Genomic DNA, 13439 nt, shown 5'->3' with positions numbered 1-13439 from the left:
ATGTGACCTGCCTAAGTTTAGTGACATCTTCTGTCTTAGGAATTAAGACGGTATGAGCCGTTAGGAAAGAAGGCGGAAGAGTCTTTGCATCGAAAGCCTCGTTAAAAACATCCACTAAAACAGGAGCCAGCGTATTCTTGAGCGATTTATAAAACGCCGCACTGAGCCCGTCCGGTCCAGGGGACTTGCCGGGGTTCAAAGCTTCAATTGCCGTCTTAACTTCCTCATATGTAATGGGTCCTTCTAAAATTGATTTTGTTTCGTCGCCGAGCCTCGGCATGAATGCCAAAAAATCGCTTTTAAAACCTTCTAGATTGACAGGATTGGAAGAAAATAATGCGCTGTAATAATCAAAAAAGGCCCTTTCGATTTCGGCGCCGTCGCTTGTGACGACCCCATCATGTTCTATTTCCGCAATCTCATTCCGACGGGCGTACTTCTTTTCCATGCCTAGAGCTCGCTTTGTAGGCAACTCACCCGCTATCAGCCTGTCGGCTCTAGCTCGCACAAGCGCGCCGCGATATCGGTCTCTATCTAACAGCTCAAGTTTTTCTTTCAAAAATAAAATATCGTCCTTAAAGACACCCGGCGATCGGCATTCTTCTTTTACTAGCGTCAGCAAGTTCGAGCGCATTGCCTTTTCCATTTTCTTTTCTTCGTTTTTAATGACGCTAGCTCTTTCTATGGCCATTATCTTTATGTTCTGTTTAAATATTTCCCATTTTGGCCCATGCCCAACTGATTTGTCCCCGTCTGTCATTCGTTGTATCGCTGCCTGAACTCGTCGCATGAAAATTTCATCTTGTAACAATTTTGCGTTTAATTTCCATAATTCCCAATTAAATGGTTTTTTAGAATCATTTTTACTTCGTAGGGAAAACTGAACCAGACAATGGTCGCTAAAGGACACTGGACTCACATGATAATCTTGACACAGGGGAACTAAATCCAAAGGCACATACACTCTGTCTAGACGGGCGTGACTGAGCCCTTGAAAGTGGGTAAATTTTAGAACTTGACCATTACGGATACAGTCGCCAACGTCCTCCAATCCAAACTCGTTAATTAAATCTTTTAAACATTCAGTACTCGCGTCTATGTATGGTGTAGAGCTTGTCTTGTCGCTTGCCGAGCACACACAATTAAAGTCTCCAAGCAGGATAACAAGTCGCGGACAGTTACAATGGTACTGAACGGCTTCAAAAAAGGCTCTTCTTTCCCCAACTCTGGTAGGCGCGTACAAACAGATGATGCGCCATTCACTCGACGAAAAGGAAAAATCGCAAACCACAAGGCGCCCCGACTCACAAGCCGTAACGGCCTGGACTACTGCCCCTAGGCACTGGCGAACCAAAATGACACACCCCGCGGACGTCCCTACGGCTCGGCTGACGCAAACATTGTAGCGGGCCGTAAAAGGCCGCACCATGCGCTCAGTCTGGTCCTCTCCCTCGACCTTGGTCTCTTGTAGTGCAACAATATCGAGGTCGTGGTCTACGACTAGGCGGTACAGTTGCCTCTGCCTTCGACGGTCCGCGAGCCCTCGCACGTTGAGGGTCGCAAGTCGTACAGGCCTTTCGATAGAGATCATGAGCTATAGAAGGGCCAGACCAAGCGCGCGGTGCTTACCCTTCAATACCATCGTCGCACGGGGCAGTTTACTGAACCAGATTGTCGCAGTCCATCGGTGACGAAGACGGCGGCTGGCTGTCCGAGCCTTTCCAGCCCTCCACCACCTTCCATTTCTTCTCTTGTTGTCGCTGCCGTCCGTCCTTGGAGGACGCTGGGAAGTCCTCACGCGGGCGCTTAGCAGAGCCAGGCTCGGTGTCCACCTCTTCCTGGGTGGGTCTCCCCTCAGGAACCTGAGCCGCGCCCGCCTGGGTTCTCCCAGGCGGTGCGGCCGACTGGGTCCCAGCTGCTTGCGGAGAGGACGAGGCCGCAGTTGACTGAGGCTCAACTGCCTGCGGAGGGGCAGGAGGAGTGGTCGACGGTTGCTGCGGTGACAGGGTGTTCCCCACTGTAGGGACGATGTCGGTCGAGTCGTCCACCTCTTTCAGCTGCTCGGTTGTGGTTCCGGCGGGTGCAGCCGCTTTCTCCGCCTCTTCCTCGTCCATGAGGTCGTCAGTGTTGTCGTCGTACGCCCTTCGACCGGCGGCACGGGCGTAGGAGCGGACGCAGTCGGCCCTCTCGTGCCCGAAGGCACGGCACTCTGTGCACCTGGGGGCCCGGCAGTCACGTCGGATATGGCCCGTCATGCGGCACCGGAGGCAGAGGGGGGCCCGCCCAGGCACAACGACGAGCACCATGCCGCCGCCGAGCCGAAGCTGGTGCGGTAGACGGTCTAAGCTGACACCCTCCCGGAGAACAAGGCGCACGACACGGGTGGTTGACTCGACGCCGTCGAACCCCGGCACCTTCCAGCGCTCGTGCGCCACTTCCTTCACCTCTCCGTAGTCGGCGAAGGCCCGATGGATGGCGTCGTTCGTGACGCCGAACGACACCCAATGCTGCTTTACCCGTAGCTCCTGCCTGTACGGGTCCACGATGAGGCACTTGCGGCCCTTGACAACGAGTTGCCCGGCCCCGAGAAGCCTCTGCTTAGCCGCATCAGTCCTCAGGTCGAGCAGCCAGACATGGGACATTTGGAAAGCCCCGATTTTGGTCACTTCCCCGAGGACACCTGCATCGCCGAGTGGTCTACGGAAGTCCTCGAGCCGATACGGACGGGAGGCCATGTCCGCGTGTAGCACGACGGCACGCTTCATCGCTTCTCCTGAAGGCAGCTGGGGTAGAGCAATCCGGTATTCTTCGTCACCGGAAAAAGCAGAGTCACCGCGGCCGGCGGGGGCCGTTATCACCGCTCCTGCGGAGCTCATGATTCTGCGTCCTTTCGCTACGGCGGTCGGAAGAAGAATGACCTACGGTATGCCACAGGTTGAAAAACTTGTTGTGATCATTCATTTTATACGAGACAAACGTAGTGCATATAGCAATTTCCGGCCGAGCTGCACTCCGGAGTGCATATAGCATTACTCTTATAACATGGAGAAAACACGTAGAACAAATGCACTCGCGTAGGTGCTTGTAAGTGGACAGGAAAACCGACACAAAAGATTGTTTTCAATTCTCCTCCAAGTTTATTACCTCTTCTGTAGACAAGTACAAACGTGCAAGCGATCTGTGAACACTATACAGGTAGACTTTCGGGGAAATTATTCTCCTGGCTGCCGCGCGAATAGGCGCTGCACAATTCTTTAGATAATCTAGAAGAGTACGCGTAGAAAGAAGAACGGTCAATCGTTGCTAACACGTAGGTTGCAGTGCACTTACCATAACAATAGCGGACTTGAAAGATGTAATCCGTGATATTTGTCGACACGGTCAAAGCAGGACAACCACACAAACACAGACGAGAGGAAACGGCTCCTTGGAAGTTTCAACACGATGCGGCGCACAAGCCGTCATTTGCCGAACCCAACCAAACCGCGAGAATTTGCGACTTCTTTGAAGAATCGCTCGTTGCCGACATACACGTGGGTCTTTTCGAACACTGATAGCTTTGGTGCACATCCAATACGTTGTCGAGAGACATCCCAATAAGACCGCAGGGTTAGGCGACAGATTGAAGCAGGTAGGACGAGCGAACTTCGAGCAGCAACTGACAACAAGCAGACAAAGAAAAAAGCGGCTGCAAGGCGTGCCCTTCCGGATCTCGATGCTTATCAGCGTGTAGCTCGCGCGCTGCTGTGGGTCACGTGACAGGGGTGACAAGAGAGGAGGGAGGGGGCGAGGTCAAGGCGCTGGGACCACCGGGACAGCCCCTCTCCCTCTCCCCAGGCATTCCAGGGAGATGCGTTTTTGTAGTCCCGAAGAACAAACGCGCGCGTTCGAACTTTGGAAATGGCAAAGGGGCGGCCAGAAGCTCGGCTTGCGCCCGAGCAAAGACAGTACTCAGCGCAAGTTCGTGGTTTGAGTGCTGCAACGGCGGGCGTGCTCTCGCCATGCTCGATGTTCTTGCAGCCACGTGTACGCGTGCTACCTTCGCTGCGTCTTGAATTAAAGTGAAACGGAGTCTAGACGTGCATTCTTTCACGCTGTCGCGTCTTCTGCGAGAGAGATTCGAGCTGAATAAGTAAAATGAGGCAACAAAGATGGACAAAGTATTAAAGGTCTGTCAAAAATATCGGCTCACCAACGTCGCGCGTTTACGTTAAACAAAAAAAAAAAAAGGTGTTAGTTTTAGTTGCAGTATAATCGAAAATCAGCGCAATTGAAATATAAATAGAATTACTTGCATTACGCGGACGATCTGAAATCGATGAACCGGCGCTCCCAGCCTTCCGGAAAACATTGGCTGCCACGGCTGAAACGCTAGGCGTGCCCACGCCGCCGATCTGTACGTTCAATATCAAACGGCCTCCGGAGAGCCGTTTGATTAAACCGGTGCAGTTTGCAACATGGTCGCCGGTTTGAGCAAACGTGCGACAACTTTGCCCAAACGAGTCGCCCATTTGCCCAGACGAGCGACCCGTTTGCCAAATAGGTGACCGTTATGGCTCATACGGGGGACCCATTTGAGCCATACGGGCGACACCTTTGACAAACTGGCGACCAGTATGGTTAAACGGTCACCGGTATGGACCCGTTTATTTTCATATGGGCACCAAATGGTTTTTTTCAGAAGGGAGGTGCTTCATATCGCCCTTTAAAGATGGAATGACTGCAGTGGTCGATCAGACTGCAGAGAATGTTTTGTAATCTCACTACCTTCTATAATTCTGTACGTTGATCTGAATGCCAGAACTAACAGAAGAAAAAGCAACTGACACTGAAGAAACTTGCTGCAGATACATTGCTCAGCTCTATTACAGCAGGTTGCGGCACCTCTTGACAGGAGCTCTCAACACGACTCAGTTGTATACATCGGTGCCCATTGTCTAAAATTTAAGTAATGTAGTTCATATGTTTGCCAGAATGGAGTTGCACCTTAACATTTTTCACAAAAATCTGTCACAAAAAGAAACCCTTTGATAATAAGTTTATCTTGCTAAATGAAGGCATTGATTCCTCTAGCTTATTTCACAAATCCCCTTTCTTTTGACGCCGCCCTATGGAGAGAGCAGGTCGTCTGCTTTTCGCGCAGGCATTGCGGTGGCGTCAGGACGACGCCGAACTCTCATTGGCTTTGATTGGAAGGATATATTGGGTAGGCCACAATGCTAGACACCATGAGGTCTACCTAGTATTTGTTTTTGTTCAATCAGTCTGACATCACCTCAATCCCAGTGGAAGAAGCAGACGAAGTTGCAGCCCGTATAGGATTACGGAAACTTAAGAGTGATTTCCGTAATATCATTTACGGAAAGCATACTCCTTTGCCCTTTGACGGAAAACTTTTAAACACCCTTACGGATACTAGAGCGATTTCCGTAATAGGTTTTACGGAATGCATATTCCAGTCCGTTGTTCTACAGGCATCTCTTAAATACGCTTACGGATAGAAAGGCACTTTCCGTAATCTGTTATGCGGAACGTCCTTGTATTTGCGGACTGTATACGAGCTTAAAAGGAACATTCCGTTATTATGATTACGGATGACCTTTCCGGCAGCATAGGTGCCAGAAAATGTCTCCGTAAAAGAGGGCAAATATTTTTACAGTGTATATTCTGTTCACTTGACATAATGTCTACCTTGTTTGTCGTATTCGTAAGCCCAACCTCACGAAAAGCCTCATTGTTGTCTAGGGAGCAAAAGGCTAGACTTGTGAATTATTATGTTGGCCCCAGGCGTGTTTGATAATAATATATTATCTTCTATTTTCCAACAAAATACAATGATGGCAGGAACATTGGAAAGTGAGCTGTTCAAACAGCTTAACTAGCCCCAAGCTCCCAAGTTATAGCGCGTCCCAAGCGCTCGCAAAAAGTTGACACACAAGACGGGTGACTGAGATGCAGACAACCTGGCTAAATTTAGCAAATAAAGTGAACCAGCCCTAAAGGTCAGAGTGTAAAAAAATAAGTAAGTTTTATAACGTGGTAAAATAAGTGAAATCAAGTAAAAGACTGCATCGCATTCACTAAGAGGTGAGAAGTGTTCTAACAATTTTGTGCAGCAACGAACGAGGATACTTGTGGCTATAGCAACTTAACTTATTATCACCTCGCTTTTAGTGCATTTTATGGTAGACGGAGCCTCTCCTCCTATTATAAGATTACAAAAATGACCGAGAGGGACATTGTTCATTCTTGCCTGCGCACTTACTTCCTCGAGAGAGGTACAAAATCGCTTAGTCTCCTCCTTTCTGCCTCTTCGGTCGCCAAAAGTAAACAAACAAAAAATGCGGATATCGGTAGCTTGTGCGCACTTCCTTTGTTTTAGAAAGATCTATTGAGATATTCTGACTTCGTTGTTAGGGTCTACAGAAGAAAAAGAAACGATTCCCGAGCTTCGTGTTGTAAAGAAATGCTTTGTACAACTGAAGAGCTGCATAGTATATGTAGGTATTGCGTTCTGTTACAATAACAATAAAGATTCATTTTTAAAAGGAGGCACGATTTCTGTAACTAATGTCGTATCGTGAGTGTTTAGCAGAGTGATGTTAGTGAAACAGTCGGGTTGAATATACAAGATATTTATTGAACAGAATACCGTATTTCTAAATCACTATATCAAGTAATCGTTATTCTGTTGAATACCTTGGCTGCAGTCTCAAGGTTTGCCCTTTTACTTCATGAGTCGTGGGCACATGCTCCCGGAGGGTAGCATTTCTGACAACAAGAACGCAAATCACAATTAGTACACTATTAATGAGCTGCATACAGTTCAAGTGATTCAAATCATGCCATACTTTTTTAGGTTTAATTACAAAACGGCCACGTAACAATGACGGCTTCATTCCTTAGACTGTTTTAAAACAGTTTTTTTTTTACTTTCGTTATTATACTGCTTTATTATGTTTGTTAAAATTATGATAATGAGAGGTGATTTATACTCTGAGATAAATATTTGAGTTAATGTAAAAGCTTCTTAGTTTCGAGTAGCGTAAATTTGATTATTAATAGTGTTATAGATGTACGAATTGGTAATACGTTTTTTTACGATATTATTATATTACGAGTGGAAGATCATTGCAGCAATTATCGTTAATGAGTTTCGTTTTATATAGATTCATTTGAATTCACATTTTTTTTAATGGTGGGAAAAGGCAAGAATATGTTCCGAAGTTTCCGAATTCGTGAAGGCGCCTGGCGGATATTAGCGCGGGCCGGTAACCTTGCCCCTACTACTACATCACGTCAATATTTTAACACCCTCAAGATTCCGATATAGGAATTGCAGTCTTGTATAGGGGATCCTCTGAGATATTTACGTGCTTTGCATGCTCCCTCAGATCAGTTTTCCCATTCCTATCGCACAATTAAGTTTTCTCCGTGCAATGAAACTGCCCACTTTGTGAGGATTAAAACACGAAGGTCGTGTGGTATTGAATAAATGATATTTATGTTAGGGAAGTGGAAAGGCTTGAAAACCTAAACTGAAACCTCAAATTGACTAAACAAAATTAACCAACAAAACAATAGACATGCTTTATCATGCGGACAAAGGCTCGTAAGCCCATAAAATGTGATGGCCTTCCAAGGAATAGAAGGCCATCTGAACGGCACCGCCTACCAAAGATCCGGTGCCATTTCTGACACATGCCTTAAAGGGGCCCTGCAATCATATTTAAGCGACTACCTTTTATGCGGTTTCCACGTCTCTTGGGTTTCGAGGAAGCCAGCGGGCACGGAAAAAGTAGCTAAATATCAGTGCGCCATATTTTAACCGGACGACACGGAAACCTCCTCCACCGACGAGGTCGACCCGCGGTACCGAAAGCGCGCAAAATCTGACGTCTTTGGTCCTGGGCTTACTACTGGTCAGAGCCACTAAAAACTACTCTTTGGTAGAAATACAAAATATAAGTGGCGCGAACCGTTTCAATTATTTATAAAAGTAGTTTTTGTTCACTATTATAGATGAAAAAAAGGAAGAAATGCAGTTTATAAAGTACGGAAACAAGAAATGACCCGTCAACATACTTGCCGCCAAGCGGTGGGAAAGGCGGCGCATACTAGAAAGGAGTAGTGGGATAAGGCGCCGAAACGGAAAAATTCCGGATGTACGCGGTGGCGGTGCAGTCGTGTGGACAGGAGGATCCGATCGGTTCCGAGCGTTCCGAAGGCCTTTGGCGAGAGGCTTTGTCTTGCGGTTTGGCCGTTTCGCGGTATGGCAGCGCGAAGTGGCTCCCATTCTGAACTGATCTTTACCCCGTGTTTGCTGCCGTTTGTGGCCAATGAAGTGTCATGCCGAATTAGTGTTTAATCGCGCAGCAAACGCAATGAAAGCCGCTTTAGCTGCCCGCTGCATACGGCCTATCCAGAACATGCTTTAGTGGCGCCCTCTGGCGCCGTCGACACGGAGTGCGGCGGCCGTGAGTGCTCGATGAGCTCACTATTCCTCCTCTAGTTCACGGCCACTCAAGCCAGGACCTACGACGTCATGAAGGAGGTTATGTTTTGCTTGTTTTTGAAATTCTAAATTGCCTATAACTTTTAAAATAAAGCGAATTTCGCGAAAAGTTTCACTAAGTTACTACTTTCAGTGTGCTCAGGTTCGGTGCAAATTAAAAAAACACTAAAAGGTCCTTGCAGGGCCCCTTTAAGATAGGGCAGCGTGACAGGATAGGCCGCGAAGCGCGCGACCGTTCTTTCACGCGCCGCGCTAGTGGGTTCGCTTTTTCATGCTAGTAGACATCGATCCGGGATAGCTCAGTAGGCAAAGTACTTATGTCACAATCTGCAGGTTGTGAGTTCCAATCCTGCCAGGCACTGAAGTCTTTCTACATGGTTCCCAATGGGCTTAACGCTTGTCGCTCTCGGTAGCTACGGTCGGCCGTTATAGCCGGCCGTTACAGCCAAGCGTTACAGAGCTCCATGAAAACCGGCTGATAAAACAGACTATGTCTTAAGAAAGAACTGGGAATAAAAGATGATTGTTAGTGAACTCACCCCGCCTCTGTTGTTGCATGGTTCCTCATTTTGTAGCCTTAAGGTAGAAGGACCCCCGAAAAAACCCGCTACACCTGTGGCGCAGGTCATTTCACATTGCTCTAACTTAAGTTCAGCCTGAAAACAAAGATTGGCGCCATGTGATAAGAAACCGTAATATAAAACTAATTGTTCACTGACTATCAAAGTTTAATTCTACGCTACTCACAATCACTCTAGTTCTGTGATGCTGTTTGCAAATAGTCTTCAGTTGTTCCAACAAGTTCCATTTATCCCAAGAGTTTCCAACGAATGACGGTAGGTCATTCTGTCCTACAGCACCGTTTACCTCATCAACTGAAAGATAAAAGATTAATGTCAACGTAAGAAGCACGACTTTTGTTGAAGCTTGAAAACATAGGTGTGAAATAAGCACTAAGTACCAAGGCTTCACCAGCTCAGCTGCTGCTAATAGCAAACATTGGTTGTAATCTCTCTCTTTCTATATATCTCGATTTTATATAAATTTGTTCGTGCTTTTGAACGTATATACAAACATGCCCATGATCAAAACAAGTTTTAATAAAAGCCACCGGAACAAAAGGCGTCACGACTAGGGTCAGAGGAACCCAGGAAGGTGGCTCACCGCGAACCCCCCCCCCCCTCCCCCCCCCCCCCCTCCGCTCCAGTAGTCTGCCGCGGTAACCTCTTCCACTGTCCAGCTGCATTCCTCTGAGCACTGCACCGGAGGCGGTCCGCCCTCCCTCCCCCCCCCCCCCTAGTGGTGCGACTGCATCGGGATCCTGAATTTAGCTGAGCCAGTTATTTTCGTCATTCGGCTTAATAAATATTTGCGTCAATAGCAGCAAGGAGTCTCTACACTACTTTTGAAAACATCAAAGCAATTTAGTCTTTTTGTTTATAGTTTCAATGAAGCATGCTACCTGAGAATTCTGAAAATCGCGATGATGCGCTCTATCAAACACGTAAAGAGAACCCTGGCAAGGTCAAGTGCGACTTTATAAATACTTAGAAAACCTAATGATGTCTGCATAAAATACTTACCGCGTAGATATACCAAGGTGAATGTTAAAAAAATGAAAATGAGACGGGGCATATCGTTGTTATTTCCTTTTAAAACGGGAAGAATCAACCTGCAAAAAAAGAAGAATGCATTAATAGTTCCCTGTTTCCACTTCAAAGAACGCGTTGCTCAATCAACTTTGCCGTGTAATTGGGTTGCGAAAAGGAAAAACGTCACATAAATTCAACGCGAAAAAAATCTCCTTGCGAAAACGTATTTGTTCAAGAAATACATACTAAAGAAAAGAGAAAAAGTTGAGTGCGTTTATTTTACACTTTTTTGTCAGAGCGGCGAATACGCACACTCACGCCCAAGTCGCTTCAAACGAGCTCTGCTTTGGTTCGAACTTAGAGCCTTTCAATCACGATTTGTGTCTCTCCAAGAAAAAAAAAAAAAAAAAAATATATATATATATATATATAAATGGAAACCCATCATCAGCCATAGTTAAAATTAGCAGCGACATTTACCTTCAAAATATTATAATGCATGATATGTATGATATTACTTTATAGGACTCTAATGCATTATCGGATTGTAGGATATTATAGAATTGTACGTTTGAAGGTAGGGGGGGAGGGGTAATGGATGGGAAAGACTCCCTGGGAACAATATTACCTAGGGTTATCTAGGAGCTGTTGCTAAGAAGGGGGGAAGGATGGGGAAGAAAAGGAGGAGAAGGAAGATGGCGTGGAGAGGAGGGGGAGGCAGGACAAAAATGAGGAGAGAAAATTACGGGGAAGGGAGGAGTCGTATGGGGCGAGGGAATAGACCTTTTGTGAAATCCCCCAAGCGTCCCGGCCCGCGCGCGAGAAATTGTGGGAGAGACTGTCCCTCGCCTGGCCGCTCCTTGGGATTGCATTGCCTTCTCGCTTGCCTCCTCTTTATCCTCTTTTTATTCCATTACCTCTTTTATCTATTCCAGTGTATATTTCATTGCTCCTAAGTGTTCCTCTTCTCTTCTGCGAGCGAATTTCTTGTATATATATAGTATTTGTGTCAAAAAAAAAAAATTGGGGGTTTTACGAGCCAAACTAACGACGGACATCTGCACGCCCAAGCGGAGGACTGAGGATTAATTTGGACTACCTGGGGATCTTTTGACGTTCAACCGAAAGCTCGGTTACACGGCGCCTCCTCCGCATAAAGCATCCGTCAGATTGCGGGCACCTTAGCCGGGATTCGAACCCTCCACATCGGGATCCGTAGGCCAACGCTCTCGCCTCATGGCCACCGAGGCGGCTTAGAGTGTTTGTGTCTTTATTTCGCCTTTTTCGACGGGAGTGCCGACGGACAACACGCCGTTTCGCGCGTCGTTCCCCGGGTGAGTACTATCGTTGCTACCGATTCCTATCGCACTGTTGGCTATTCGTTTTGGTTCATTTGACCCGCGTGCCGTCGAAAGGAACCGTTTATGAATACCTGCGCACATGTCATAAGTGTAGGCAGAGCTCTAAATCAACAATCGCGACACGATAACCGAGTGCGCTGTGATTTAGCCGCCCGCGCTCGCTCCGTTGACTCGCATTGTAGCGTGTGCCTTCGAGTGCCGCTTACTTAACCAAGATACAGCACGCCGCTTTGTCACCGCAAACCATTTGTCCGAATGTTTGTGAAGCTGAGGCCTATGCAACGCTGCGGTGCTTGACAACTGCGCGCTGCGGCGCGATCCCTTCGGAAATGCCGACGGCTCAATGTCACGGCTTGAATGCGCCTTCGTAATTTATCTGCTAAGCGGTTGTCAGTTGCCAACGCCCTTTTTCAAGTGCAGACATGTGTTGCCGCAAATCATTTGTCCGAATGCCTGCGAAGCCGTAACACCGTTCGTCATATCCAGCGTGCGGTGCCTGACAAACCGCGCGCAGCGGCACGAACCCTTCGCAAGCGCCGGTGGCTCAAAGTCGCGGCTTGTACGCGTTTATGGTATGCCTTCTTAATCTGTCTGCTAAGCGGTTGTCAGTTGCAAACACCCTTTTCCAAGTGCAGGCATGTCCCGTCACCCAGGCAGTTACCTTGAAACTCGTTGTTCTTTCAGTAATTTTATTTCTCGAGTCAAGATGTCAGCTGGTGCTCGAGTCAAGGTGTCAGCGACTGACAACCACCGAGGAGACTGATCATGAATGCGTGCCAAAGGCGCATACAAGCCGCGACATTGAACCGCCGGCGCTTGCTAAGGGCTCGCGCCGCTGCGTGCAGTTGTCAGACGCCGCAGCGTTGGATATGCCGAACAGTGTTACGGTTTCGCAGGCATTCGGACAAAGGATTCGCGACGGCAAAGCGGCGTGCTGTATACCTTGGTCACGTTAAGCGGCAGACGAAGGCAAACGCTGCAGTGCGAGTCAACGGAGCGAGCGCGTGCGGCCAAATCACAGCGCACTCGGCTCTTGCATCGCGATTGTTGATTCAGAGCTCTGCCTACCCTTATGATATGTGCGCGGGTGTTCATAAGCAGCTCCTTTGGACTGCACGTGGGTTAAATAAACCAAAATGAACAGCTAACAGCACGATAGGAACCGGTAGCAACGGTAGTACTCAGCCGGGGAACGACGCGCGAAGCGGCGTATTGTCCGTCGGCACTCCCGTCGGAAAAGGCGAAATAAAAACACAAATACTATATATATACAAGAAATATCGCGCGCAGAAGAAAATAGTAACACTTAGAAGGAAGAAAAAAAAAACTGGAATAGATAAAAATGGGTAATGAATTGGAAAAAGAGACGATTAACAGGAGGCACGCGACAAGGCAATGCGATCTCAAGGCAGAGCGTCCAGGCCAGGGACAGTCTCTCCCACGATTCTTCGCGCGCGAGCCGGGGCGCTTGGGAAAATTGCAAATCGCCTATTGGTGTGTCACGTGACGCATATCTTCCAGCTAAATTTAGCGGGCAACTAAATGTTGCATAGGTCACCTGATGTCAGATCAAGTGACGCTGATTTCCCCCGGTAAATGTAGCGGGAAACTGGGATGGTGTAAATGCCACGTGACGACAACCTCCCACTAAATTTTGCGGGGAAACCGAATCGATAATATTACCGCAAAACATGCATTTTCCCCTAAATTTAGGGGTGAAACTGAGTTGATGTATTGGTCAGGTGCCGTCATATTCCACAAAGTGTAGTGACATCACATGAGGCCACTTTACTCGCGAAACGCACTGACAGGTGGACGGACGGACAGACGGACGGACAAGATTTCGGGATTGGCGGTAGCGTTACAAATCATTTCATGCTTTAATATGAAGATTTAACCTGTCATTGCGCTTACATTTTGGGGTTCATAAATAGTGTTTTCTGAATTCAGATCGCTTAATTCACCGTAGTC

General features: G+C 47.6%; 1 protein-coding gene across 1 annotated transcript; it reads right to left on the bottom strand.

Annotated features, from left to right (window-relative positions):
- Window positions 1-6732: 6732 nt before the first annotated feature.
- On the bottom strand, window positions 6733-10150 carry LOC120842092. The gene is made up of 4 exons (XM_040213116.1): window positions 10099-10150; window positions 9263-9390; window positions 9055-9171; window positions 6733-6771 (listed from the first exon to the last, which is right to left on the bottom strand). The coding sequence occupies exons 1-4, from the start codon at window positions 10148-10150 to the stop codon at window positions 6733-6735; spliced, it is 336 nt and encodes a 111-aa protein (XP_040069050.1).
- Between the last annotated feature and the right edge of the window lie 3289 nt (window positions 10151-13439).

Source organism: Ixodes scapularis, unplaced genomic scaffold (assembly GCF_016920785.2).
Source record: "Ixodes scapularis isolate PalLabHiFi unplaced genomic scaffold, ASM1692078v2 PGA_scaffold8__174_contigs__length_109621045, whole genome shotgun sequence".
Lineage (NCBI taxonomy): Eukaryota > Metazoa > Arthropoda > Arachnida > Ixodida > Ixodidae > Ixodes > Ixodes scapularis.
Note: the sequence above shows the minus strand (reverse complement) of the source record. Positions and strands in the feature narration are given on the sequence as shown.

What these genes read in the sequence shown, in the direction of transcription:
- LOC120842092 (XM_040213116.1), bottom strand. Translation starts at nt 10,150, where the DNA reads ATGCCCCGTCTCATTTTCATTTTTTTAACATTCACCTTGGTATATCTA. An exon ending in CACCTTGGTATATCTACGCG is followed by an intron (nt 9,391 to 10,098) that starts GTAAGTATTTTA and finishes TTTATCTTTCAG; the next exon opens with TTGATGAGGTAAACGGTGCT. An exon ending in ATCACAGAACTAGAGTGATT is followed by an intron (nt 9,172 to 9,262) that starts GTGAGTAGCGTA and finishes CTTTGTTTTCAG; the next exon opens with GCTGAACTTAAGTTAGAGCA.